General features: G+C 57.3%; 1 protein-coding gene across 1 annotated transcript in view; it reads right to left on the reverse strand.

Annotated features, from left to right (window-relative positions):
• The window catches only part of NECTIN1 (nectin cell adhesion molecule 1), a 63,662-nt gene extending 38,836 nt beyond the window's left edge, over nt 1–24,826 (reverse strand). Inside the window, exon 1 of the mRNA XM_027580797.2 lies at nt 24,209–24,826. Coding sequence (XP_027436598.1) covers nt 24,209–24,287 — 79 coding nt within the window. The 5' untranslated portion in view covers nt 24,288–24,826. The remainder of the gene's footprint in view (nt 1–24,208) is intronic.
• Nucleotides 24,827–27,960: the final 3,134 nt, after the last annotated feature.

Here is a 27,960-nt window from a genome sequence, read left to right on the forward strand (position 1 = left end):
GGGCAGTCGCTAGAATGGGACCTTGAGGCCCGAAGTCTGACTCTTGCAGACTCCTCCCTTCCTCCTGCTCAGGGGGGCATCTGCAGAGGAGACGAATCTGGGGGAGATGTTAATTAGTTCTGACAAATTAATAAAGAAAGCCTAATTTATTCTCCGGATCTAATTTCCTTCCCCGCGCTTTATTTTCCTGCCCAACAAGCTGCTTGCTTGGGAAACGGAGGGAAAGGGCGGTGGTGGCAGCGGTGGGGTCATCCGAAGACGGGTCCGGCCCAGATCAAGCTGTCCCCTCCTGGCTGGCTACCCTCGCCACCCGCCCCTCCCCTCCGGTGCTCCGGAAAGCCAGCCCCAGACACTAAGCTGTCAAACCACTCCCAATTATCTCCCTCTATGCCTGCCGGCTCCGGGGCGACAGTTGTGCCCAGCCGGCGTTGACTCATTCTGTCACCGGCCTGCCCTGCTTGGGAAAATGCAATTGAATGAAGTCCGAAGGCAGGGCTGGGGCAGATGGGGTCCGAGGAAGAGGGTGGCACTAGCTTGGGGATGGCAGATCGTGTCCCCTTTCTGCGGGACAGGGTCCTCGATCTGTCTAATAGTAACTCATCTTCAGTGCTCAGTCAAATACCAGCAGGAGGGGGGGTCATCCGACAGCTTCCCCTGCCTCTACTCACCTCTTCTGCCGCGCTGAGCAACCAAGGCATTGACTTTCTCTGCAAGGGCCTCCACCTCCCTTGGCAGCCCGTTTTAATAGCGTATGGTCATGACAGCTTGGAAATTCTTCCCGCTGTTTAATCTCAATCCCTTCTGCTGAAACACAAGTGCATGTCCCCAGGCCTTTTGATACAGAACCGGGGAGAGGGCCAGCTGCGGCCGCACACCTCCAGGCCAGGCCAGTGTTGGGGAAAGAGGCTGTCCGGGTGCTGGCAAGCCAGCTCTGGTGCTGGAAAACAGTGGGTCTTCCTTCTTGATTTGGGCGGGGCTGGGCTTGGCCCTGCCACTTGCACCCTCCTGGTTCTACCTCATCAGTGGCATTTGCTGGAGACTCCTGTTCTCTCTAGTTGTACAGCAGCGAGGCCCTAGCTCCAGGCTCCTCGGTTCAAATCCCAGCTCAGCCACTGGCTTGCTGTGTGACTTTAGACTTTGTTTCTGTTTCCTCGTGTATAAAAATGGAACAAGAGTAGTAACTTCCTCATAGCTTGCTGGGAAGATGAAATAGACTTCTGTGAGCAGAGCATCAAGAGCAGAACCTGGCATAGAGGAAGTGCTCAGCAAACATTAGCTCGTAGAGGAAGTGCTCAGCAAACATTAGCTCACGGAGCTGACTCGCACCGTGCCTTCCAGGCCCCTCGAAGCACCACGGCTCCTCTTGAGGCCGGGCCACCACACCTGCTCTTCCTTCTTCTTTTTCCTCTTGCTCCAGCACCCCTCATCCTTTAAGTCCCCCTAGACTGGGGGCGGGGGGGGCGTCAAAGCTCCTTGCTGTGTGTTCCCACCAGGCCATCCCCTTTGGCCATTGCTACATCTGTAAGAACTCGCTCGCTGTCTGTCCCCTACCAGGCCACAGCTCCACGAGAACACTGGCGGCGCTCTCCCGCTCAAGCTGGATCCTAGCACCCTGCGGCATCCCCCACAGCTCAGCCATCACTCAAAGTCGATTGATAAAGCGGCATGACTGGGAGGCCAGGGGGCATCACGGCTTCTTCTGCCCCAGTAGAAAGGGTCTGGGACAGAAGTGGCTTTGAGAAATGCTCCTGGCAGGGATAGAGGGGGGAGGTTCTGACCACAAGCTTCTCCTGCCTGGCTCCATTCTGGGTCCCACATGCCAGAGGCCCCAAAAGTAGTTGGGAAGGGCTTTCCTGCTGGATGCCAAAGGGACAGAGAAATGTCTCACAGCAAAGGCAGTTAGACATCTCTAGATCTCAGAGCCCAGCTGGCTCCTGGGAAGTCACATCACCCCATTTGGTGCCCTTCCTGCTCTCAGAGTGCCTTGGACTTGACCAAGTGATGGAGGACAGCCATGGGTCCTGCACACAGCAGCCACGGGTCCTGCACAAATCCACCATGCACCAAGGATGGGCCAGAAGAGACTGCACAGGAACAACCAATCTGACCCTCTTGCTGTATAAGCAAGCATAGCTGGGGTCAGACACTGCCTTGCGTGACTTAGCCAAGAGGTGGCTGAGGCAGGGCTCCTAACTCTGAGGCTGATGCTCTTTCCCTGAAAGCACCTTGGCTCACAGTAGCAAACCCACTTTCTGTCCGATTCCCACATTTGAGTCCCATCACCCTGGATTTCTGTTAAAGTAACTGCCCCATTCCATGCTCCCAGTGAGGTCCCAAAAGGATCAGTCACATACAGTGCAAGGTGCCAGGTTAAAGCCAAGGTGTGCTTGGCTCTTCGAGACTGTCCACTCCACTGCATCCACGCCTCTTGTCTGAGACTGGTCCCTGCTCCCCCCAAACTTCCCAGACTCTGCTCCTTCAGGAAGCCGGCCCTTGGGAGTGCCACCAGCTCCTGGCTCGGGGACTCTGCCTTAGCACCCACTGGAAAGAGTGGCTCACTCAAGGGCACACGGCTGGTGTTCCTGGTTGCCATCATGGTTCTGCACATGTGCTGGAGGGCAGAGCGGTCTCCCTCTTCCTTCTGGATCTTTCCTGGGACCATCCCAGTGTTTCTGAAGATGGAGATGGAGAGAGCCCAGATACAGGAAAGAAGGGCTTCCAGGGATAGAGGGCCGTCATCAGTGTGAAAAGAGGTCCCCTGGGTCCTTCTTCTTCCACCTTCCATTCATAATTTGGTTTACTAAAGCCTTGTGAGGGCGCAGAGCAGGTCTGAGTACTCCCCGGAGTGAGGGCAGGCCCTGGAGGTGCTGAGAACGCCCTGTCCCACGCCCAGCCAGGTGGATGGATGCAGAAACAGGGCTGTGGATTCAGCTGTGTTTGTGTGCATGCCGGGGAGGGAGGTGAGGGGGTGGGGGGGGCCCAGTGGAGCTGGGACATGGGCGGTAGGCGGTCAGCAGGAGAGCTACTCCCAGGACAAGACAGCATGCATCCCTGGCCCGGTGTCAGGCCCAAGGCTGGGCAGGGCTCAGACATCCTTCCCCTCACAGCCTGGCGGGGAGTTTCTGTGGCAAATGTGGACAGCTCTGGCTGAGAGCCTGCCACTCCAAGTGGGACTCTCCCTGAACTTTCCTCGGATGTAAGATAGGGATAACCACCCTGACCTCTGGAGGCTGCAAGGGGGTGAGGTCACCACTCCGTAGATGCTATCAAGTCCTGCAGGAAGGGGGGCACCATCAGGGGACAGGGGGCTGGTCAGGCTCAGCTCCTGGAGCAGGATGTGGTGAGCAAGATTCTCAAGGAGACTGTGTGTCTGCGTGCGTGCGTGTGTGTTTGCAGAGGACCATTTAAGATGAAGGGTGGCCTTCCTGAGAGGGGATGTTTGAGCCAAGAACCAAATGCCAACCACGTGTCCGTCTTGGAGCAGAACATTCCAGGTGCCGAGGCCTGAGGTGGCAGTGTGCCTGGAAGTCTGGCTGGTGTGGCTGGAGGGGACGGACGCAGGGACTAGAGGGCGAGAGCCCAGGGTCCTCTGAGCAGGACGTGAGCAGAGCCGTTGGAGAGTGTGCACAGGGGGAGCATGGTCCAGGCTAGGTTTGAGTGAGCCTGCTGACAGCTCTTGAGGAGACACTGTTGGGACAGGTGGCGGGGTGCTAGCAGGGAGCCTCCTGCAATCATCTGGGACATCTCAGCAGCCTCAGCAAAGGTGGGGAGGGAGAGCCAAGGCCCCATGGGGCGGGGCGGGGCGGGGCGGGGCAGGGAGTGCATCCAGGTCTCAGGAGCCCCCCTCTCCCCCCTCTCCAGGTGAGACAGCTGGCTGCTCACTCCCTAGTCCTGCAGACAAGCTGTCCTCCCATCCTGGGCCTGAAGGGGAGGGGGGAGGGGCAGGGGGGAAGGAGGAAGCCCTGCACAAAACAATGGCCTTGAGCCAAGACAGGAGAGCTGCTTGTCTCCCTTTATTTATGAGACTTGTTTGGAGACATAAAGCCAGCCCTCCCCGCCCCCACCCCTCCACCTTTCCCTTCCATCCCCACCTCTTCTCTGGGCACAGGCTTTCCTCTGACACACAGAGATCAAATAACTTTTCACTCAAAGGGAAAGATACTATCTCCCCTTACAATTCAGTACCAACACCAGCAGACCGACATCCCCAGATTAAAAGGCAATTAGGCAGCTTTGTTTTTGCAGGGCCTAAAGGTCTGCTTGGCACCCTTCTTGGGAACTGGATCCCACTGTGGGGAGGGCCAGCAGCTCCGGTGACTCCCTGCGAAGGCTGCTGGCCTGGCCTGGGTCCCACCCCCAGCCCAGCCCCCAGTGGCAGAAAGGAACCCCCCCTCCCCGAAAATATAGTACTGATCGCTTTCAAGTCTATTTCAGAGACAGCATCGACCTGTCCCCATCAGGGTCTCCAATCTATTGGAAATGACATAAAAGACGAGAGAAGGGGCCTGGGCTTCTTGGTGAACTGTGCTGGTGGTACACGTGGGGTTAAGGCCCACGCAGCCCCTTCAGAGCATCTAGGTCCCATCTCATCGAATCCTCAGAGTGGGTACTTATCACCCTGCTTTTATGCTCAGTTGCTCAATATTCATAGAAGCAGAAACTGAGGGTCAGAGAGGTGGAGCAGGCTGTCCAAGGGCACAAAGCTAGTATGTGGCAGGCAACCCCAATCCTCCCCTGGCCCTCCCCAGGGGGCTGGCTGAGGAAGGGGAGGGTTTTAGAATCCATCGTTCACCTTCCTGTAGTTTCTGTTTGTTGAGGACGGTAGGATCACGGCCACCCCTGCCAATACTCCGAGTCAAGCACTGTGCCAGCTTTCTCGGGAAGAGGTGATTGTGGTGGCGGCAAGAGGTGGGAGGCAGAGGGCTAAGAAAGAATAAGGCATTTTCTTTTCCTCCAGAAGCTCTGTCTAGCAGGGAACTCAGACATGAAAACAAATAATTACTGAGTTAAGCGCTGTGTTTCCTTTTGTTTTGTAAAAATATGAACCGAAAGCGATGGGAGTCCAAAAGGAGAAGCGATCCTGAGGGTGATGGTGGATCGGAGGAGGGAGGTTTTTAGCTGGGTCTGACAGGACGAGCAGGGGCCCCTCAGAGAGAGAAAAGTGTCTCTTAAAGCGCGCTAAGCATTGCCTTACTGGTGTAGAGGTGAATGCAAGGGAGAGACGCGTGTCAGTTTAAGAAGGGCTCAGTCTGCGACAAGGGTCTGCGTGTCGCCCTGTAGCGACTGGACTGACACTCTTTCAGCAGGGTGGTGACACGGGAGAGGCTCATGGAATACTCCGTGAAAGGTTCCGGCCACAAAAAGGCCACAAGGTGTGATTCCACTGATGAGAAATGTTCAGAACAGGCCAATCCAGAGACGCAGAAGTAGATTAGTGATTGTTGGGGGGGCGGGGCGGGCAAGGGAAGAATGGGGAGTGGCCACAAAGGTGTACAGCGTTTCTTTTTGGGGTGATGAAAACGTTCTGTGTCAGCAAGTGGCGATGGTCACCCAACTCTGATAATATACTAAACCCACTGCACTGTATACTTTTAAGAGGGTGACTTTTATGGTGGGTGAATTCTATCTCGAGAAGAAAAGCAGAGGCCATGGAGAAGGATGGATGGTGGGGAGCCAGAGCCCACCCTACCCTGATGGAGGCAGGCTGGCCAGCAGGAGGCCCCTGCAAGGCTGTGGCACCCCCAGGTGGAGGGGTCCCCACTCAGCACAGCTGCTCCGAGCAATGACCCGCTATGGTCCCAGCCTGTCATCTTCCTCCCATTCTTCTGGGCTGGAGCGCATCAGAGATCCTGGGACCACCTCCCCACCTGGGGCAGTCTCCCCCCCCCAACAAGAGGCGTGGCTGGCACCTTGTGCCTGGGACCTGAGTGACAGACAGGTCACCTGACAAGGCACGCCATTCTGAAGACAGGCAGGTCCCCTGGTAATAGAGCAGGCAGGGAAGAGGCTTTGCCATAGATGGGGAAAATTAGGGCAGAAAATAACACCGTGAAAACAGAAGTGTCCAGAAATAGGAGAGACAGAGGCTTGCTCACACCCCAATGTGTGAAGGCCTGTCTGAGCTCCTGGGTGTTCAGGGACCATCCCGCTGTAGGGACCCCCAGTTTCTCTGCTGGGTTCCGAGCTCTTCTATGTGCCAGGCACATTGGGAGGGGGTCCTGAGCGTCCACAGCAGGGCTGTGAGGGAGTACTCATTCCCAAGGACCCCATTCTCAAAGCCCTGTCACCTGGAAGGTCTGGGGACTGAGGTTCCCTGGACACCCGGATTGTGGGGGGGGCGGTGCATCAGCGATCACAAGTGGGTTGAAATTTCTGAAGCTTGTACAGTGGTGTGTGTGTGTGTGTGTGTGGGGGGGGGGGGGTCCCTGGTTGAAGGAGATCTGAGATGCCAGGATAGGGTGAGGAAGACGTTTGGAGGCAGGGGTGACTGCGGCTTGAAAGTATAGGCAAACACCGCAGGCTTTGATGCCCCCCGGTTCCCCTTCCAGTCTTGGGGTGGGCAGAGGGTAGGGCCGGCTCCCCGGTCCATACGGGCGGCAGGTGCTTATGGATGCAAGCTGGAGGAAGCTCAAAGTAGCCTAGGGGAGCAAAAGCTGGGACAGGAGGGCGATGCAGGGGCTGCCTCCTCCCTCGTGGGCAACAGCTGTATTCTTCCTCCGGGCTTGGGGACCAGGGCAGGGCAGAGAGGAGAAGGCGACGTGGAGCAGGTTGGAGGGGGAGGACCTCACTGATTTTTCCCAGCATCCCCCAGGCCACTTCTCTCACCACAAACCTCAGTCTCAAGCCACTTGGTTGTCATGGAAACAGGCGGAATAGAACAGATGGTCTCCACTAGCCAAATTCCAATTAAACAGGGCAGAGATGGATCGAGAAGGGGGTGTGTTGTGACTAGGGCACAGAGGGCTCTGCCCCCAAACCCAGCCTGCCCACCCCGGGCTACCCCAGGATGAACAGGAAGCCCCTGGTCCCTTCCGGCAGACCAGGGGCTGGGGTCTGAAGGACATCCTGGGAGACGGGTGGAGACAGCCGCCCAGGAGAGTCACCACTCTGTCCCCTCTGTCCTTACCCTTTCTCAAAGGTGGGGGGGGCTGCAGGTTGAGGGCATGCCACCTTGGAGAGCAGTATTGGGGGACACACATTTAAGTCTACAGAAACACTGGAAGAGAGACACATGCGTGCATCCATGTACACCCAAGCACACATGTGCAACGCAATCGTGCTGTATGTGTATACGTGTGTACGTTACGTGCCCATCTGCAGGCTCGGAAACGCATGAGGGCATGTGCAGAAAGGTTAGGCAGAGCCATGAATCACGCTCTTAGAACAATACAAAGAAAATGCTTTGGAAAATAGAGTAAGCAATTTATTTCAATTTATTTAATAAACACGTATTAAGAAAATAGGAACTAGAAACACAAACACAAACACACACACACAGACACGCACGCCATACGGTCCCAGGCTCAAGGACACAGCGTACATTAACTAATAACATGATCACTGCGCTACGGCAGGAAGGCTCACAAGTGCCATGAAAATACTGGGGAGGAAATGATGAATTTGGGGCAGGGGATTAGAGAAGGAAGGGTCTTGAAGGATGAGAGGAAGCTTGCCGGGCCATGAGGCAGGGCCCACCAAGCCGAGGGGCAACAGGAACAAAGGCCGGGTGGGCGGAAAAGTGAGAAACAGCGTGCAAGTGGGGTCTGGATGCCACACACAGAGGCGTGCCAGCATACACACCTGCCTGTGGAAACCACACACCCATGCACAACTTCACACACGCAGCCACCGAGGCACCCCCCCCCCCCCGCCCCCAGCCTTGATGCATTCATAAATGTTAACTCCATGAGAAAAGATGCTTTTGTTTGCTGCAAACACCATGAGGTGGGTAAGGGAGGTGTCGGGAGAAAGGGAAGCATCAGAAGTTTGCACATCTTGGCTTCGGGGGTTACACAGAGTGCCAAGAAAACAGATAGGTGTGCAGAAGAAGAAACCTCATAGTTTGCTAGGGACTGAGAAGGAGGGAAGCCGGCCAGCTCTCATAAGTTTGCTGTGCATTTATGGAGCGCCTACTGTGTACAAGGCACTGAGCTAGAGGCTGCAGAGATCTTAAGGCTGAGTCCTCTCCTTCAAAGAGCTGTGTCTGGGGTGAGGGGAGGAGAGAAAGTACTAGACAACACAGTAGGTTCTGGCTACAGTGAGGCCCTAGACCAGTGATTCTCAACTGGGGGTAACTCTGCCTCCCAGGGGACATTGAGTAATGTCTGAAGACATTTTTTATTGTCACACGGTGGGGGATGGGGGAGGACGCTGCTGGCATCTACTGGGTAGAAGCCAAACATCCTGCAGTGCACAAGACAGCCCCGCATAGAAAAGAATTTTCTGGCCCCAAATGTCAATGGTGCTGGCTGGGGTTGAGAAACCTGGCGTAGATCATGGAGTCTGTACTTAAGCCAGCAGCACCGGGCAGCTTGCGAGAGCTTGAGACAGAGTAGGGGCGGGCAGGCTACACAGGAATGGGGAGAGGCCCCCACGATGTCTCAGAGGTGGGGGTCGTGGGACCGGGGAGGGGTCCTGCAGAAATGGAACCACTAAGAACTGACAACCAACCAGATACAGGGAATGAAGGAGGAGTCCCAGCTCCAGCGAATGGCAGAACTGGGGTTCTGAGCCCAGCAAGGACTGTGTCCCGGGGGTGGGGGCAGGGAGAAGGCCACGGGTGGCTTTGGGCTGCACACAGCATGAAGTGGGAACGTCCAGCTGGCCATCAGGAAGGCTGGCCTGGGGTGCAGGTCAGGCTGAAACTGGACAGAACAGATTGGGGGATTGTTCCCTTAAGTCCAAAACCCTCCACAGGACCCTCCCAGGCCCTCCCATGGCGACCGGCTCCTGATCCCCATCTAGAAGTCACCAGTATTCTTTCGTGGGTGTCCCTGGGTGGCCTCCCTCAGGCTGGCCTGGTAATTCTCTGCCACTTCAGCACTCCGACTCAAGACTCTGGGCCCCAGCCTCAAGGTCACTTCCCCAGGGAAGCCTCTCCCAGGTTAGGGCCTCGGTGTCCCCTTCATAGCCCTGTACATACTTGAATTGCTTGGAAAATTCTCTGGACCGCTCTGTGCATCAGTCCAGCCAGCAGGGTGACACCTGTTTGGGGGTACAACAGTGCATCACCACCAGCTCGTGCAAAGATTAAAATAGGCAGGAGAGGCTCCCTGTGTCCCTGGCGAAGGCCCTGCCTCCTTTCCCACCTCCCCATTCCCTGACCACTTGACTTATAAAAACAGGTCTAGAAGGAACTGTCTGGGCAGCCATCAGGGTGGGACAGCACCCAGGATCCTGAGGGAGAGGCACGAAGTTTGCACAACCCAAGAGCAAGTTTTCTAGCAGCTGGAGATGAAAATGTCACCAAAAAGCCCAAACTCAAGGACACAGGGCTCCCCTCTCCTCCTCACCCTTGCACCTCCAATACTGTTTCCACTTGGGGAGTTACCTGGTCTTCAAGTGCCCCCTGAGGCACATTAGCCTTTGAATAAAGTCTTTAGCCTTAGTTTGAGCTGCTTAAAGTACTTTTTCTCGACACAAAGTACCTGGCACATGCAGATAAACATGTTGACTAACTGACCTCACCTAAAGGAATAGGGAAGCATTACCCACAGGGTCACCCCAGGACCCTACAAGGTCAGCCAAGTGAGTCAATAGGGGTCAGTGGCAGGGCCCAGAAGAGTAGCTGGAGCTGCCTTCTGGGGTGGTCACAGGGCCTGTCCTTCCAGCCGGAAATATCCAGGGGCATCCAAACAGCCTGTGGGGGGAGGCCAGCTAAAGCAGGCCACTAATCTCTCTTGAAGATTAAATACCACACTGGCTCTGGAGGCCAGAAACCAGCTGGGGGAGGGGCGGGTGGGGAGACGGGGTAGCCCAGGGCAGGGGAGGGGGAGCTGAAATTGGAGGAAAACCACCAATGATTAACCAGAGCTACTAATTATTAACCAGCTAGACTCTTGGACTTGAGAGCCCCATTTCTGGCTTCACCCCTTCAGTGTTGAATCCCAAGCATCCCTAGGACTCTGCGCCCCGCCCCACCTCCCCCCACTATCTCCAGCCAGGCCTTGCTCTTTATCTTCCCGTGCCCCTCCCAGTGGCTGCCTGTGCTGGCGAACATCAACCCCTACTCCCAGCCCCCGGGAGGGTGTTGGTGGAGACAGGGATCACAGTGATTGAAACTAGATTTGGGGTTGGTCTGGATGACCCGAAGGCAGCCTTGTCCTTGGCTGGATCCGTGCCCTCTTCACTTCACAATCCCAACGCCCACGCCCACCCCACTCTCCGGAGAGTAGCTCAGCCTCTTATCTCTCCCTGTTTAGCCTCAGGGTTTGGCAAGGGGCGCTCCCAAATCTGCTGCTATGGAGGGGTCTGATGATGGGGAGGGTGGCAAGGAGTGTGTCCTAGGGGATGTGGGAGAAGGGGCTCTGGAGCTGAGCAGGGCAGAGGCAATGCTGGGACTCCAGAAGGAGGCTTCTGGGTTAACTTTAGGATAAAGAAAAGCCCAGACTCTCCAGGGGCGAAAGACTCCTTTAAGCACTGGCCACGGGAATCCATCAGAGAAGCAGAGTGGGTCACAGGGGTCTGCTGCCCCGGGGTAATTTTAGTGGCTGGATGGTACTGATGAGCTGCCTGCAGGGTGGCGGACGGTATCGCAGCGTCCGTACCACATGTCCCACAGCGGGGTGCCTCACCCTGCCACATGCCCTGGCTCGCCCTCCTAGGGCCGTGACAGGCCACCCTGTGCGGCGAAGCACTAATGGGTGATAGGAGAGGCTGCCAGAGGGTCATGCCACGTGGGCGTCCCTGCTGTGCCCTGCCTCCCACGGGGGACCCCACCCATTCCAACAGGCCCCCACCCGTCCCCATTAGGGCACAGGCTGCTGGGAGAACGAGGGGCTGCTCCCCGCTGTCTCCAGGGCGGAGATTGCAGGCGGAGGGTCCTGCTCCTCAGCCCCTCCCCACTGTCCTCTCCATGCCCTGAATCTGTGCAATATGCTCCCTTTCTCAGGCCCTTCTCTCCCCATCACCAACTTAATTCCTTAATTCCCACTGGAGATAAGCGGATCTTTCACTGCAATTTATTGTTAATCCAAAGGAAAACAGGTTCGGAAGGGGTGAGGTGGAGGTGGGGAAGCGTGAAGGCAGCCAACCTGCTCTGCCTCTTCCCGGATCCCTGGATGGCTGTAGTGGCTGCGGGATCCTGGGCCAAACTCCTGGGGCAGGTCGGTCGGGGCCCCACACCTGCTGCTAGGGATCTTGATGACCTGGTTCCATGGAGAGCCCCAAAGATGGCCAGGTAGGTCAGAGTTGGCCAAAAGCACAGGGGAGAGAAGACTGAGAGCAGGAGACCCTCTGGAAGGACATCCCGTGCCAGATCAGATGTGCTCCACACCGATCCCAAGGAGGCTGAGACAGGATTCACGCGTAGGGGCTTCAGGCATGCAGATCTCAGCTCAGTGCAAGGAAGCATCTGGGGCACTCAGAGCTGCAGGGGCTTCCATGTAGGGTGCTGAGTCTCCCGTTACTGGGGGTATTCATGCTGAAGCTGGATGTTCAACCAACCAGTAGGAACGAGGCTGAGGGGTTTTAAGAAGTGAATGGGTGTTACATTATCTGCTCTCCTTCCAGTGCCAGGATTCTCCCAACTTCCCCTATCTATCCAACTTCCCCTGTATATCCTGCAGGGAAGGGAGTTACCCTCAGCTGATAGCCCAGCTGGGAGGTTCTTTCCAGACCTGGGGGCAGGAGGGGACCAAATGGGCTCAGAAGCGTAGCCTGCTTTAAGAAGGTGGTCCCTTTCAGAAGGGGCATCACACCTGCCCCTTCAGAGCCAAGCAGGAAAGGCTTAGGAAGAGTGACAGGTTTACTTGGGCATTAGCCCACAAGGCCCCAGCTCCTCCTCCCCATCTCCCAGCCAGGCCTGTGGCCTGCGGGCATTAAGAGATGGCACCCTCGGGTGTCCCCTGCTGTGTGAGGCCAGAGGGCAGATACCATCCCCTGTGGGTGGGCAGCTCCAGGAGGGCGGGGAAGTTACGTTTGCTGCTCAGCCCCTGCTCCCTGCTCAGTGTGGGGTCCACGGGAGGTGTCAGTGCCCACACCGTCTAGGGAATGCAGGAATGGACCTGTGTACCCCGTCCTGCCACCACATACCCAGGGCAGAGGGATTCCCACAAGTGCTGGCACCCAGCACATTGTGCGGCCAGAAGCCTGTGTGTGGGGTTTGTTGGTTGAGGGCATATAACTCTTGCTTCCAACTACTCTTTAAGAAGGGAGCACAGGATGGCTCCAAAGAGCCGTCACCGGGCATCTTCCGGGGACCATCTGGGGGTGGGGGTGATTTTCCAGGAGCCCAGGCGCCTGTGCAGGTGATGTACCCTGCCCAAGTGGAGAGGAACTCAGCTGAGAGGCGTCCCAGCCCCAGGGAACTGACCCTCCCCTAGATGTCGCCTCCCTGGGCAAGCAGCAGCTATTAATAACCAAGTGGTGTGAAGATTCACTCTGTACCAGGCACTGCACTCATCCCACCACACGCACTATCTACCTCTTCTAAGCCTCTCGTTCTTGCATACGCACTTCCCAGTGGAGGGAACTCAAGTTCAGAGAAGACAAGACACAGATCCACATGTGGGCACACGTAAGTAATAAGAGACGGGAGACCACTTGGCTCCAAAATGAACAGTGGGTTCAATTTGCGGGGGCGGGGGGGAGAGTCCAACCAGTTGTTTGTGATCCTATAGACAAAACAATTATCTCAGATTGACCTTCTGCATTCTCTAACTGGCGGCTGGGGGGCAGTGTGGACCCTGCCAGGGACAGTCATCATCTGATTGCCCGCCTCTTTCCCCCCACTTCCTACCCCCCTCCAGCTGGGGGAGAACCCCCCACCTCTGTGGGTGAAAAGATGGCAATCCGTGTCTATAATCAGGAGCAGACACAGACACACACAGACACACAGACACACACACACACACACACACACACCATAAACCTCTCTCATACACACACAGAGGACATAAAAACACTTGTAAAGAAACACATAAAGCTGCACAAATTATCATTACAGCTTGAGCTGTGTACACAAGGGCCAAGGGGGCAGGAGTGATGGAGTGAGAGGAAGGGAGGGGGGAATCGAGCCATCTTCCTGGGCAGAGCAGGGGGTGCTGGTCCCCAGGCAAGCTGCCTGGTGGCCCTGTGTGTCCCTGCTCTGGGCTCCCTGGAGGGAAGGGGGAGCCACAGAGACCCTTCCCCAGTTCTCACCCCCACTGCAGGGCCAAGATGTGGGTGCTAGGGAGGGATGTTGCGGGCTCCCTCCCCCATCACCCCCCTCCCCCCGTACCGACAGGGAGGCCCCTCATCTGACCCCTGGGGGGTGACTCAGGGTGGGAAGGGTGCTGGGTGGGCAAGGGCAGGCAGGGGGCCATTGCCCAAGTTCCCCAAGGGCCCATCCATCAATCGAGCGGAGATAATCAGAGTGCTCAGCCGGCCCAGGACACTGATTACTCTCTGGGCACCATAAACACAGAGAATAAATCTGGGAAGGGGCCGGGTAGGAGGGCGTCTCGGCAGCAGGGCTGGCCACCCTGCCTGAGAAGGGAGAGGAGGCCCATCCATCATTCTGCGAGATGTAGCTATCTAGGCCAATGAGGTGAGGACAGTTCGGGGGGTGGGGGAGGTGGGCAATCATAATAAAATAATCCAGTGCAGTGCGGCTGTTCTGCTCTGATCTTATTTACACCCGAGAGAAGCCTGGCCCTGCCTCTGCTCCAATTTTTACCCAGGAGCCACCGCCAAAGGCTTATGCCATTGACTCAAAACCCTCGAAGGACGCCTGACCCACAGGGTAGAGAAGAAGGGCAAAGAGGTGGCTTGGCTCAAGACACAGGTGGGCATCTGTAGGCCCTGGGCCCTGACACGCACTAAGGGTTTGGATGGGCGTCAGGTGGGTCTCAGGCCTCCATCCTACTATTGCTTCCAAGCATTTCCTGGGCACAGGGCAGACTCCAGCCTCAGGAACCAATCGCAGAGCTTTGGCCTGTGTCTGGGCCACAGAGGCTCTGCCGTAATTCAAGCTAACGGAGCATGGATAATCTAGAACAGCAGAGGGTCTAGGAGGAATTTCTCTTTGGCATCGAAACATATCAGGTGACTGTTTGGCAGCCCAGTTACCTTCCTAATTAAGCAAGTTTGTGAGGCCTGAGCCCACATGGTGACCTGCAGGGGTCAGGGTGTGCTGAGGGGAGCATCGGCCCCGGGTCACCATCGAGAGGACAGTCCGCGTGTGAGCTATCTGGAGGTCACTCAGTCCTCGGCCACGACCCTGGAAGGCGTTTTGATCTTTCTGCTCCCATGACCCTCTTCCCTGGGATAGTTCTCTACCCCTGCCGCGAGACCGCGAGGCTGCCATGCCTCTGTGCCCAGCCCCCTGTTCTGAACCTGCCTGGGGCAGAGGAAGCACCAGCCCTTTCATCCCAGGGGATCCAAGCAGCCAGTACAGGTGAACACCCTAAATCCTCCCCATCACTCCAGGCAGGGACTCCTCCCTTGCCATTTTTTGGGAATCTCTGGGTGAGGGCAAGGGAGACCAGAACCTCCCAGAAGCTTCGGATGGGCTCTGACATAGGATCAGCTTGCTGAGCTGTGGACCCACCCAGGGCCCAGGGACAGCCTGGGAACACCGGCTGGGGGTAGTTCCCAGTGGCTTCTTTGGGAGAAGCTAGTACCCCCTGGCTCTAGTCTCACGGTGCAGCATGGGAGGAGGCCCCCATGTGGCGGCAGTGATGCCCCAAAGCTCAGGGGATGAAAGAGTGATGATAGCGAGACACTTCTCTCCAGCATAGCCACATCAACACTCCCAAGACGTAACAGTGACTGCAGTAGGATCCACCAGGAGTGTAATGACTGTGCTTCTAGTACCTGTAAGGTATCTAAAGGATACAGTAGTGATGACCACCGAGACTCTGATGATAAGCACTGATAGCTCCCCATCAGGTTCCCCCCGCACCATCAAAGGGAACAGGGGGGTGAGCACTATGCAGGGGTGGTGGGCATTCTGGATGCAAGGTCCTGTGTTTCTCCCAGGCTTGGTAAGCTGTCTCTCTCCATCGCCAGTCCACCCGCTTAGCTAAGTGGTATGATCATGGACATTGGGCCTGACTTCTTGGCTCTGCCACTTAACTAGTTAGTAAGTCACTTGTGTGACCATTGGCAGGTTACCTAACCTCTGCTGGGCCTCATCTTTCCTCATGTTAAAAAAAAAAAAAAGAGAGAACAGATGTACCTTCCACATGAGTTGTTATGAAAATTAAATAAGTTATTACATGTAAGAAGTTGACGACAGTGTCTGCCACCCAAGTACTCTCAATAAAAGTTCATTATTACTATCATTGTCATCAACTGTCCAAACGACCAACCATGTATCCAGCTGGCATCTAGTAGCAGCCCCTGATGTGGCCAACCTGTACTAGGCCCTGGGGACACTGAGATCCATCAGTAACGGACGTTGTCCCTTTAGAGCTCTCGGTCTTGGGGAGATGGTAAGTCCCAGGCCTGAATGACCACCTAGCAAGACGCGGAGTGGTTAGTGGCACGGAGTGGCCCGGATGAGGTGCGAGAGGGCTTTGAGATGGGAGAGGTTATCCCCAGCCGGGGGCGGGGGGTGGGTCAGGAGGCTTCATGGTGGAAGTGGCTCTTAGGTCAGTATTTAGATACGGGAAGTAAGGCGGGGAAACCTGGGGCGTGAATACAGGGGTGTGTGGCTGGGCGGGCCTGGCCTTCAGGGGAGGGCAGTGAGAGATGAGCCAGGGAGGGGGCAGCGAGCAGATTCTCCGGGCCTGTGAGTGTCTTTGTCACGTAGGCTTTAGGTCCATCCATCCAAGAAGCCGTGTGGGCAGATGGGAGCCAGAGAGCCAGGAGTCATGGGCCCCTGCCACAGTCCTGGGAGCAAGGGCGTTGCAAGCAGCCCCTCCCGAGGTGGGGCCCACAAGTGGTTACAAGGCTGGCTTGGCTCTGAGGCACCTTCGCGAACTTCCTCTGTCCTGGCAGCTGACAGCAATTGCCCGCAACCCACCAGGACTGAGGGAGGGGTTGCTTGGGATACTCCCTGCTCAGGGCCCAGAGAGTCGAGTGCATGGAAGCAGCCTCAGGCAGTCCTACTTGGGGCCTGCACTCCAGACCAGCGGTCGCCTAGGGCCTTCCCGGGCAGCTCCAAGACCCCGTACAGGTCTCCACTCCCCTTGCCTCCAGAGCCAGGCTGACTCGCGTCTGCCCAAACAGACCGGCCCTCCTATCTCGGCTGACTCACTTGGCGGGCACACCAGTTCATGTGCCAAAGCGTGGGCTGGCCTGTGTGACCCTCCATGGGAGCACACAAGTGAGCTCGTGTGTGCTAAGAACTAGTTCTTTGGGCCTGCTGCTCACTTTCCTCTCCACAAGACTGAGCTCCTGAGATGGGGCAGGGTTCCCTTTGCTCTGGTCTTGTTTTCATGGTGCCTGAGCCCTGGTGGTATTCTGGTGACCAGCAGGTATGCAGGATTGCAGGGGAAAGAAATCAAGATAAAGCAGGAGGAGAAGGCGCAGATGGAGAGGAGAGGGGCTGTCAACAGGGACTAGAATCTGCAAAGCAAGAAATAATCCCGGCTTTGGTGAGGAGAACCCCAAGAGGGGACCCATGGCTCCATCACAGTGACCGTGGGCAAGTTACTCCACCTCCGGGAGGGATGTGAGACCAGCAAGCTCCTGCCAAGGCTGTCAGCTGCCACAAGTGCATCTTTAGGGGAGGAAAGAAATTTCTATTGTGGGGTCCCCAGGTCTCCACCCCACCTTCTGGGCAGAAAGATGGGCCAGGATTCAGGCCGAAGTGGCTGTGAGGAATCCAGACTCCCTCTCTGCTGCTAGCACGTGTCTCTCAGACTTAGGGGTAAGGGTGGGCTGCTGCCCTGTCCCGCAAAGGCCCTCTGCCCCAGAACGGTGGTTTGCTGAGCTTCTGGGCCAGGTCCTGCCAGACAAAGCGGACTCCTAGGAAGAGCCCTGGCGGAGAGCTGTGTCCTTCTCCCCTTCAGGCAGGGGATAGAATTGGGGGGCCCAAGGGGGCAGAAAGGAGTGTTTCCAGCCTTGGGGAACACACATTCCAGGAGGCATTCCACTTAAGCCCATAGATCAAACTCAAACTCCCAATGGGACGTTCTTGTGCCTGTGGCCACTGGCCTGATTTGCTTCCTGGGCCACGCCTGCAGCTGTGTCCCAGCGGAGCTACCAGCCAGTGGAACTAATGTCCTCTAATGAGATCCGGGCCAGAGTGGCCGGGCGGGTTTTATTGTCTGTGGCTTGGTAATGAGACTCCTCATAAACTGGAAATGAAACTGGGGTCTGCACAGACCAGAGCCGGGTGGGGAGTGGCCTGGGAGAAGGAGTTGGCTCTGCCTGCCAAATCTCAGCCCCTTCCCCTCTGCGGCCCCAGGCCAGTCCACAAGCTCTCCGAGGACCACTCTCTGCCCCCCCGTGACTGCCTGCGCCCTGGGGCTCCGTGCTCATACCCCAGAGCCCTGCCCTCGTCTCAGGCCAGATCTCCAGGGGGTGATGCTCTAGCTTCTAGAAAGACACCCTTCCCTCCCCTGCCTTCCCCCCAACTCCAGCCGTTCGGTTGCTGGGCGTCCTGTACTGTGGTGGGGACCTGGGATCCATGGTCAGCTCTGGCTGGGCCACCCTCCGACCCATGTCCTCACTTATCCCTCACTTCCCTAGGGAGCTCTGGCTTGTGGTAGGGGGAGAGTAGTGGTGGCTGGCGAAGTGCATGACCATCTCACTGGACTCGCCCTATCATGGCCTGGCTCAACCTCTGCTGTAATGTGTCCATCTCAGCCTGTTTCAGCTCCCTCAATCTACTGGGAGATCTATTGGGGGTCAGAGGACCCAGCACCCGACTTGGCCACATTAGCTGGAGGTGGTCAGCAAATTACTAAGCTGACTCACTTTCCTCATCTGTAAAATGGAAGGACCAGGAATACCATTCACATGGGGTTACTGGGAGGATCAGCTGGAACCATGAGCTGTCAAGAGGGCCACAGACATTTTTATTTTTAGTGGTGAAAGGATTCTATCTGCAACAGGATAAACCGGAAGAGGCTTTTCTGCCAGCGAGAAGGGGGTGACGCCAGGAGGGATTCTCGATCTGGCTGTACCATCCTGCCAGATGAGTGGACTGCTGGAGACAGGGTCTAGTGGCCCACCCTTCCCCCAAATGCAGAATTCTGAAGGAGGGCAGGGGCTGAGTCCCAGGCCCTCTCTGCCAGCCCCGGTTTCTACCCCAGCCAGAGCTCCAGATGGACAACGGAGCCTCGCTGCGGCGTAGCCAGGGAGTGAGGCGGGTGCCCGGGAGAGCCCCTGGTGCTGCGCTGCAGAACAAAGGCCACAGAGCACCTGCTGTGTGTGCGAGTCCACGACTACCAGGGTCGGGCTCATACAGGTGCCTGGAGCCCACCAGGCCCCCTGAGCCCCTAGGGCTGCTGCAGCCTCCGCCATTGTTTCCAGGTTGGGGGGGGGGCACCCTGAACAGCTCGTGGCTGGCGACCAGGGCAGTGAGGTCAGCACCGGGCAGGCAGCTGAGTGGCTCTTCCTCAGGGGAGTACAGAGGTGGCACTGCCCCGCCGGCAGATGCAGAGGGGGCCGTGACCACTCAGAGGAAAGGCACGGAGCATGGAAGCAGCTGCCACTTCGCTGCCCATTTTATCACATGCCTGCAACGCGCTCAGCACTTTTCATACCTTACTGTCAGTTTAATCTTTACAACCTCCTTTGAAAGCTGTACTCACAGAAACCCATTGTACAGATGGAGAAAACTGAGGCCTATGAAGTAAACTTAACCAAGTCTACTCAGCTAGCAATTTGTCGAGCTGGGATTCAAACCCAGTTGACCTGGCTGTACTTTGCTGGGCGGCCAAGATGGGGTGCTCCCCAGGCTGCAGGGAGAGCAAGCAAGCTGTATGCCATTATCTGTTGACTAGGGCCTGGGGTCACTGCTGCTGCCCTGCCCTAGGGCCGTGCTCTAGAGAGGCACAGATCCCATGAGCTCCTGAGAATACATATCACTGCCCCCCTTCGCCATCCAAGGATAAACCTTGGGATTATCCATTGCCCTAAAGAGCCTACAGCCTGCCGTCAGGAAGACTTTCTTTGTGTCCTTATTGGGTCTCTCCTGTTATACCAAGTTCACCTCTCCTTGTGGAATGGGTCAGGGTTCAGATGTTAGGCTTGATGTGTCTTCTTTCCATCTATGTTTTCTCTTTCCCCATCTCCCAAATCAGCACATAGAATCCAGAGCTTCAAGGGTTAACTGGACTAAAGGGTGTTATCTCCAACTCAGGGCATTCCCTCTGCAAGGTGAAACCTGCTCAGATCTTAAGTTACCTCCTGGCCCAGCCAGCACATCTGCTGTTTGCTTCGCAGACCTGGTCTCTATGGAGAGGGGCGGGCATCACAGGGGAGAAGCAACTGCCCGCCAGCCTGGGGCACAGGGTCCTGGGCTCCCAGGATGAGCCCTCTTCCCCTTCCACCAAGGGGGCTCCCAAGTTCTGCTGCACAAGCCAGGTGTCTCCAGGCACATGTATGTTGCCGACCCGGGCACACATATGGTTCTGCAGGGCTCTTTATGGAGGACCAAAACCCACACTCGTGGCCCTTTTTAAATGCTCAGAGTATGCCACCTTCGCCCCCCAGATGATCCCCTTGCTCCCCAAGTATTCATACAGGAAGCAAAGATGCCAAATCAGTAGCTGAAAACCTATCTCTCAGGGACCCTCCCAGCCTTGCAGGGGTCTCAAGAAGCTGTGGGACAAGCCAGGCCCCAGTGAGCAGCAGGTTCCAGATGCTGTTTGCCAGCGAGACAAGAGAGTAAAGTCTCTCCAGCTGAGCACCTCCCTGTGAGCATGCGGAGGTCCAGTCTAAAGCCAAGGACAGAACAGGAATAGCAACCCGTGTAGAGGCTGCCCACCCCCCAAAGGACCCGACAGCCCATCTTGGAAGGAGCTGGCTGAGGGCAAATCCTAGGTCTCTTCCCAAAACCGCCTCCCGGACACTGACATCAACACAAGCATTATCAAGGCTCAGAGCTACTCACAAAATCCTAGTTGGAAAGACTTAAGAAATCAGTTACATGTGACTATCCACCTGCTATCTATTGATGGCCCCAGGCCTGCGGTGACCCACACATGCCAGTGAACAACACCTCCTTGCCCTCGTGCCCATGGCTCTGCAGGGGCACAAGGCATTGTAGATAACCAACACAAGCACACAAAGCCTTGCACACGCGTGTGTGCGAGTACCCACTCGACACTGATGGCGAGACAATATGCAGACTGTCAGAACCACTACAGCCTAACTCCCATAGCTGGCTACTGTCCATCCCAGCCTGGCACCCTGGCCAACATGCAAAGTTAAAAAAACAAAAACAAAAACAACCGAACGGACAACACAACAACAGTAAAGCAGGTGAATACACAGGCCCCCTCTCTGTCTCTCCCCCAGGTAGGAGCCATTCAAGTTACCAGGTTAACCAGGAAAGGTAAGATCAGGAAAATCCAAGGTATATTCACACCTCCCTTGGGTGTTTTCTGTTTGTGCCGAACAATGAACATTAGTCAATGCTAAACAATGGCAGTATCTAGACACAGCAGCTGGGGCAGACCCTCTGCCCGAACCCCCACCCCCTCATGCCGGCCCACTGGCTCAGCCGTCAGCACTAGGGTCCTGTTGGCTGGTGCCACCATCCTGGCAGCATTCAACTGGGTCCTGGGTCAGGAAGTGGCCACCGAGGTGGATTCACTGTGTAAAGCCGGGTGGCCGAGGAGGGAACTAATACCATTCTTTCAGCCCGCGTGGGACCACAAGGGGCCCCCCTGCCCCCGAGCCACAGATATTCAGGCTCAGAGATGCCTTCTCAGCTGCTCTGCCGGGGCTGCTGGGTCCAGACTCTGCAATATCTTCTCCTCCCCTCCAGCTTTGGCTATTAGGCCCTGAATCTGATTCCGAGACACTCTCCATAGCGCAGCCTCCAAAACGGGCACGAGACTGCTGTTCACACACGCTGTAATCCCCAGGCCAGCAGAATTGGTTTTGCCATAATGTCCTGCCCAGCAAGCCTGAGCACATCGCCTTCTGTGAGAAATGGGGAGAGAGGGAAAGGGCCCAGCTGCTCTGACACTCTGAGTTTCGCAGGAAACCACCTTCTGGGAGCTCTGTACAGACTGCAGAGAAGGGGTGTGCGGTGGCGGCCCGACAGGTCTTCCGAGGGTGTGCATGACACCTGGGGTGTGTGTGCTCTCTCTAGACAAAAGGTTTGGGGAAGCCAATTAGGGAGGGTGTGGTGTAGGTGGGACACCAGCTCTCCGCACCTGCTTCAAAGGTAGGTTCTCTGTCTCCCTCCAGGGCTCCTCCGGGCCCTCTTTAGGGTGCAGTTCCCAGGCCCTACTGGCCCTCTCCTCGGAGCTGACCTGTAGGAACTGTTATCTCAGAAGCTTGTGGGGCTTCACCGCCCAGCCTGGTAAAGTCTGTGTTGTAAAAACATACTTCTGTGTTTACACGTCAATAGCCAGATTGGGAATGTTGTGGGGTTTTTTTGTTTGTTTGTTTTTTAGTCAGGGGGTCATCATACACTCTGGGGGCTGCCCCCACCTGCTTTCCCCCAGAGAAGTCCTGGGTCGGTGCTCCCTGACACAGCCCAGGAGAACCCAGAAAAGAGCATCAGTCTGGCAAGTCCCCAGAGAGGAGCAGCAGTGAGCACTCAGGAGGGAGCCGGGGTGTGTGTGTGTGTGTGTGTGTGTGTGTGTGTGTGTGTGTGTGCGTGTGCGTGTGTGTGTGTGTGTGTAGAAAGTGGGGTGTGGGCAGGCAACTTCTGAGCCTACCAGCCTCCATCCAAGTGTCAGATGGGCACCACCATACCCCCTGCCTCCCTTTGCAGGGGACCAGGGGCACCGGCTCAGGGTACAGGAGCTTGGCCGATCGGGGAATTCTGGCTGCCCCTGATGCTGGCCAGCCATGACAATGACAGTCAATCAAGGAGTGCTTATGAAATGCCTGTCTGAGCTGGGGTTCTAGGTCTGCATCCTACCCCTCAATCTGGATTTTTGGTGGGGGTAGCGTCTACACTTGAGTTAGGTGGGAGTGCCATCTCCCTGGCCCCACTCCTTGAGTGAGCAGGCTTCCAGCAGGCACCCCCCCCCCAAGAAATAATTAACCACTGTGTATCACAAAGCTGGGGGAAAGAGAACAACAAAAGGAGGGGAGGATGGGGGTGAGTTCATTCTTTTCCCCCAAACCTTCCCACTCTTTGTCCGACCAGAATTAGGTTAACCCCTGGCGTGCCAAACCAACTAGAGCTCTCCCAAAGCTCTCCTTTCTCTAGAATCCTGGTGTGGACACTATGCGGTTAAGGGTTCCCAGAAGCCCAAACCCCCAGTGGTCAGGGGAGTCTTAGGTAGGGCCTGAGCTCCAGTTGGATTCCCAGGAGGTCCCGTGTGAGAGGAAGACCTCTCACTCCCCATGACCACCCTGCCAGGGATGGGACTAGTCAGGCCCCTGGAAATGGGCAGTGCCCCCTCCCCCCCCCCACACCTAGCAGGGCAGCACCCCACAGGCTGTAGGGGCGGGGGCACCGTTGTGCTGGCTTCTACAAAGTGCTTTCGATGCCATCAGCCACTCAGCGAGATCTGTGGAGCCTTGGCGGTAGGCTAGTGGCAGAAAGGGTACAGAACTGAATGAGGCCAGGTTCCTGCCTCCCAGGGGTGCACCCCGGCCTGCAACTCGGCAGCCGGGTTGGCCTCTGGGTAACAACACACCAGCCCAAAAGTCTGCGGCATCGCGGGCATCTCCAACGGGCCGCTGCCAGCGATCCGGTATTCTCACCCCATCGGAGCTGGTCTGTCTGTACTCCGACCCCTTATTCTGCCACCCTAAGCCCAGACCACGTGCTCCAGCCAAGCCCCCTCCCTCCCCCCGCCAAAACCCCATCTAGCCCAGGCGGGAGCGGGAGACCGGCTCAGATTTCTTCCCAGAGGGGTGGAGGAACCCCCACCCCCACCCCGACCCCCGCTGGTGTCACCAGCCACCGTGGGAGCTGGGTAGCTTCCCCAGGGACACAAAGGGTTAAATCCAGGCGAGGGGACTCGGTCGGATTTGCCTCCTAAACGCATTTTCCAGTTCATTCCCCAGCACAATACGCCGCCGGCCGGTCCCAGCCTCCGCCCCCACCGCACCCGTCAGATGGGCCACCGCGGGCCACCCCAGGGTCGGGCGTCGGGTTAACCCCTCGGCCGCCGGCACCTCGGGGAAGGACACGAAGGGGCATCTCGGGAAAGTGGGTCATGCAGCCACCTGGCTGGCACCAAGCCCGCGGCGCTTCCTGGGCTGGGGGGGGGGTTGCAAACTGGGAGTGGAGTTCCGAGGTTAAGTCCAGCTCGCGCAAGGCCGGGAGGTTGCGAGCCCGCGCGGCCCGGGCCTCACCCACCGGGAGAGGAACCGCAGGTGAGCGAGAAGCTGCCTCTGACGCAGGAGCCGGCTCTCGGCGCCCGCGTGGGGCTGCGTGGGGCGGGAGGAGGCGCGAGCGCGCGGAGCCGTCTGGCAAAGGGGCCGGGGACAGAGACGAAGCCCCCCTGCCATCCTCCAGACCCACAGCCCACCGCCTTCGAGAGACTGACGCCCTCCCCCTGGGGCTGTTGTCTCATACCCTGAGACGGAGATTACGGTGATTATTTTGCATTTATGTAACATACAGTGTTTCCAAACTGCTTCCCGAGCTGAGAGCTGGTTATTAAATAAACAGAACGCTATTACATATTGTTATTTTTGTGAAAAACTGAACGGAATAAAGTGCTTTCTTGCCATACAGAGACGTGCATCCGACCGCTTCCCTGCAGGGCAGGCTGTTGGGCTTCTCATCCTCTCTCTCCGCCGTGCCACCCGCACCCCCCTTACCTAAGCCGTGACCCAACTTTTCTGGCTCCTTTCGCTGCCTATAACCCAGACGTGCCCGCCATCCAGCTCCCAGCTCCGGGAAGGCACTGGAATGGGGGGGGGGGGGAGCGGTAAAAAAGGCAGAGGCGGAACGGAACGCGCTTACCTGGGAGGAAGAATGCGGTCAAGCCGAGAGCGAGTCCCCACCAGCGTCCAGCGGCGCCCGCAAGCCCCATCCGAGCCATCGGGGTCCGGGGGTCCGGCGAGAGGGGCCGCGAGGAGAGCGCTCCCCGCGCTCCAGAAACCAGCCCGGAAGACGAAGGCCGATCGCTGCCGGCCGGCGGGCGCTCCGAGGATCCAGGTCAGCCGCAGCCGTCGTCCGGGGCGGGGTGGGCTGGGTGCGATCGGCGCGGCCGCAATCCCGGCCCCGGGCCGCCGGCGGCTCAGAGGCTCGGTGGATGCCCGCCGCAAGTTGCACGAGTCATGCCCCCTTCTCCTCCTCCGCTCTCCTCCCGGCGCCGGTCCCCGCCCTCTTCTTCCACGCAGAGCCCGGCTGGGGAGAGGGACCCACCCCCGGCGCGCCCGGCTGCCCCGCTGCGCTGCGCGGGCTCCCGGCCCCCGGCGCGCTCACACCCTCCCGCTCGGCTCCAACTTGCAGGCGTCCATGGCCGGCCGTCCTCCGAGGGCGGCGGGCGGGAGGCGCGGTGGGCTCGGGGCCCAGGCGGCGGGCGGCCGCGCGGCTCGGCGGCTCGGGCGGTGCGGCTCCGCGGGCGGAGGGCGAGCCGGGTGCGCCGCGCGTCCCCCCCCACCCACCCCGCGCCGCCGCCGCTGCTCGCGCTGCCGGGTCCCGGCGATCCGCAACAATGTGGAGCTGCCTGGGCGCCGAGCCGCGCCGCGCTCGCCGCTCTCGCTCTTTCTCTCACTCGCCGAGCTCCAGCCTCTCAGCCGCTCTCCCCGTGATGTCAGACCGAGGGGGAGGGGTTAGCGTTAACCCCCTCCTGGCTCCCGACGCGCGGCCCGCGCCCGCCCGGCCCCGGCCCCGGTCCCGGCCCCGGCCCCGGCCCGGCCGCGCGCACCTTCCGACCCCCGGCGGAGGCGGGTCCCCCGCGAGGGCTGCGGGGTCCGCCGAGGCCCACTGGCTCGGGAGGTGCCCCTTCGGTCGCCTTCCCGCCCCGGGAGGGCTGGAGGGCTAGCCGCCCTCCTCCTCGCTGACAAAGGGAGGCAGTGACCCCTAGCGGCCGGAGTGGGGGGGAGAAGCTGCTCGGTGGAGGTGGAGTTAAGATGGGGCGGGCGGAGAGGCGGGGGGGGGGGGGGGAATGGGCCGTGGAGGAGGGAGCGTGCAGTATGGAGACTACTGGATCTGGCAAAGTCCAGCTGAAAGGGAATCTACAGGCCCTCTACTCCAACCTTGGCCCCATTTTACAGATGCGGAAACAAAGGCCCAGAGGAAGGGAATGCTACTCGCTCAGGGGCACAAGGGCAGAAAGTGGCCGACTTGGACTGAACCCCACAGCCAGAGCTCCCCTCTCCTCTGCATCACCTGAATGCTGAATGGAGAGGCAGCTATGCGGGGACCGACGGGAAGCTGCCAGAGAAGTCGTTGGTGGGCAACCGTGGGTGAGATGGTGCCACTGAGGTTTCTGGTCTTTTCTAATTTCCCCTCCCTTTGCAGGGTTTCCTTTCCCGAAACTGAAGCCCCCTCCCCTCCTGAAACCAGCGGGAAACCGAGCTCAGCTCCCTTTGCCAGAACCTTTGTTTTGGGCGATTTGCAGGAATCCCGGGAAAGTGACCCATCTAGTCAGTGTCCGAGGCAGGCCAGGGACTCTCCGCCGCATCCCGTTCACCACCCACCACATCCGGGTGTGGTTGGCTTCGTGCCAAGGCGGCTGGGCCCTTTGGGGCCCTTGGCAGCACGAAGCCTGCCCTCTGCGCCTTCCCTCTGGATCTCCTACCCTCATCCTCCACCCTGGGAGGAGGCAGACAGGCACACAGTTTCCCACTAGGGAGGAACAAGTTCTCCCCAGATGCCTGACCAGATGATGCGCCCTTTGCCCATTGCTGCCGTTTGTCCAGCTGGCGGGAGCAGTGGGGTTGGATGGAGAAGATGAAGGCAATTTATATCTGATAATATATAAATTCCAGTTCCTGGGTGGCACCACTTTCTCACCATTGGGGATCTGGCCCTGGAGCGTCTCTCCTTTTCCTGCTGAAGTGGTCTAATTTGGCACTCACATGGATGTTTGTGCCCTCATGTGCACGTCTTTTACATTTAACAAATACGATCGAGCTTTCTTTGTACCAAGCACTGTGCCAGGCTTGGGGATGTCGAGACACCCTCATTGCCCTAAAGGCACACAGTCTAGTTTGGGGGGCAAAGAGGGAAGACAGATAAAGAAACATATTATAAATAAGTATTTCCTGTGTGTGGTGTGTCCAGAGGTGAGTACCCAGGATTTGGTGGGTTTCGGAGAAAGTGCCCCGTGCAGCCTGGGGAGGGGGGATGGGGATCAGGGAAGGCTTCTGGGGAGAAGGGACACAGAAGGGGCTGGGTGAGTCATCTAACAGACAGATGTGTGCTGGAGTGAGGAGGCATTCAGGAGACTGGATTTCGGATGGGGGGAGGTCTGTAGAAGGAAAGGCACAAAGACCAGCAACAGCTGGGTGAGTGGGACACACACACACTGGTTCTAGCCTGAGACTTGGGAAAAGGAGAGGCCTGTGGATCTGTGAATGCCTGGGAGCCCCCAGAATGGTTTTATGCTGGGCAATGTCTTATCAAATTTGATTTGTGGTAGCCCGGTCCAGCGGCCAGGCACCTCCCCTCTGGTCCTTGGGTACTTGTAAGGGCCATGGCCAAGTTGGTTCATTGCTGTGTCTGAGACTCTTCCTGGTGCGTTGTAGGAGCTGAATGGATGGGTTTGAGGGGGCAAATCCAGATGCACCAGTACCCACTACTTCGCTGCTCATGTTCTCCTACCTCTTCATCCTTGGGTGAGGCTTCTCTGATCTGCTCTTAAATGAGCTTCCAGAGAGGATGTGTCTGGGGGTAGGCATGGCTGCCTGGGGATAGGTTGGATGGAGAACATGAAGGCAAATAAATGAGAGAGTATGATCATTCACTCATCGCTTTTAAACAAGCCCCCAAAATGCAAAGCACCAACGTAGATGCCGTGGAGCCAGAACACACTGAGGGGAGGGGGTAAAACGTAATGGTCAAGCACTTGGGACTCTGGAGCTAGATTGCCAGGATTTGATTCCTTAGACCGCCCCCCTCTGCCACCCAGTAGCTGTGTGTCCTTGGGCAAGTCACTTAACCTCTCTGTGCTCAGGTTCCTCATCTGTAAAATGAAGGGAAGTGTAGCCCCTACTTCATGGGGTTGTGAGGATTCAATGAGTTGAACAACATGAAGCACTTGGGAGAGTGCCTGGTGTATATACAGAACTGTTTAAGTGTTAGTCATTGTTAAAACTGTAATCTCTCTCCCCACATCCAATTTTGCTCTTCTCTGCCATGGTGCCAGGGGGATATATGAATCTTTAAAACCTTTATTTTGAAGTAATTTTGGATTTACCAAAGAGTGGCAAAGACAGAACCAAGTTTCCATGTGTCCTTCACCCAGCTTCTTGTGATGTCAATGTCTTCTATGTCCACAGTATATTTGTCGAAACTAGGAAATTAGCATTGGTATAATACTATGCATTGAACTACAAAATTTATTGGATTTCTCATTTTTCTACCGATCTCTGCTCTATGTGCAGGGATCCAATCCACAGCATCACATTGCATTTAGCAGTGGATTGTGTTCTATTGCAAATGAGCAGGTCCCTGTGCCCGAGAACACTTCCTTGGCCTGTCAGCCGGTGAGGCCTGTGTCCAGTCCTCCTCGAGGTCTGTGGGGCCTCATCTTATCCAGCGCC

The sequence above is a fragment of the Zalophus californianus genome, chromosome 11, assembly GCF_009762305.2.
Source record: "Zalophus californianus isolate mZalCal1 chromosome 11, mZalCal1.pri.v2, whole genome shotgun sequence".
Lineage (NCBI taxonomy): Eukaryota > Metazoa > Chordata > Mammalia > Carnivora > Otariidae > Zalophus > Zalophus californianus.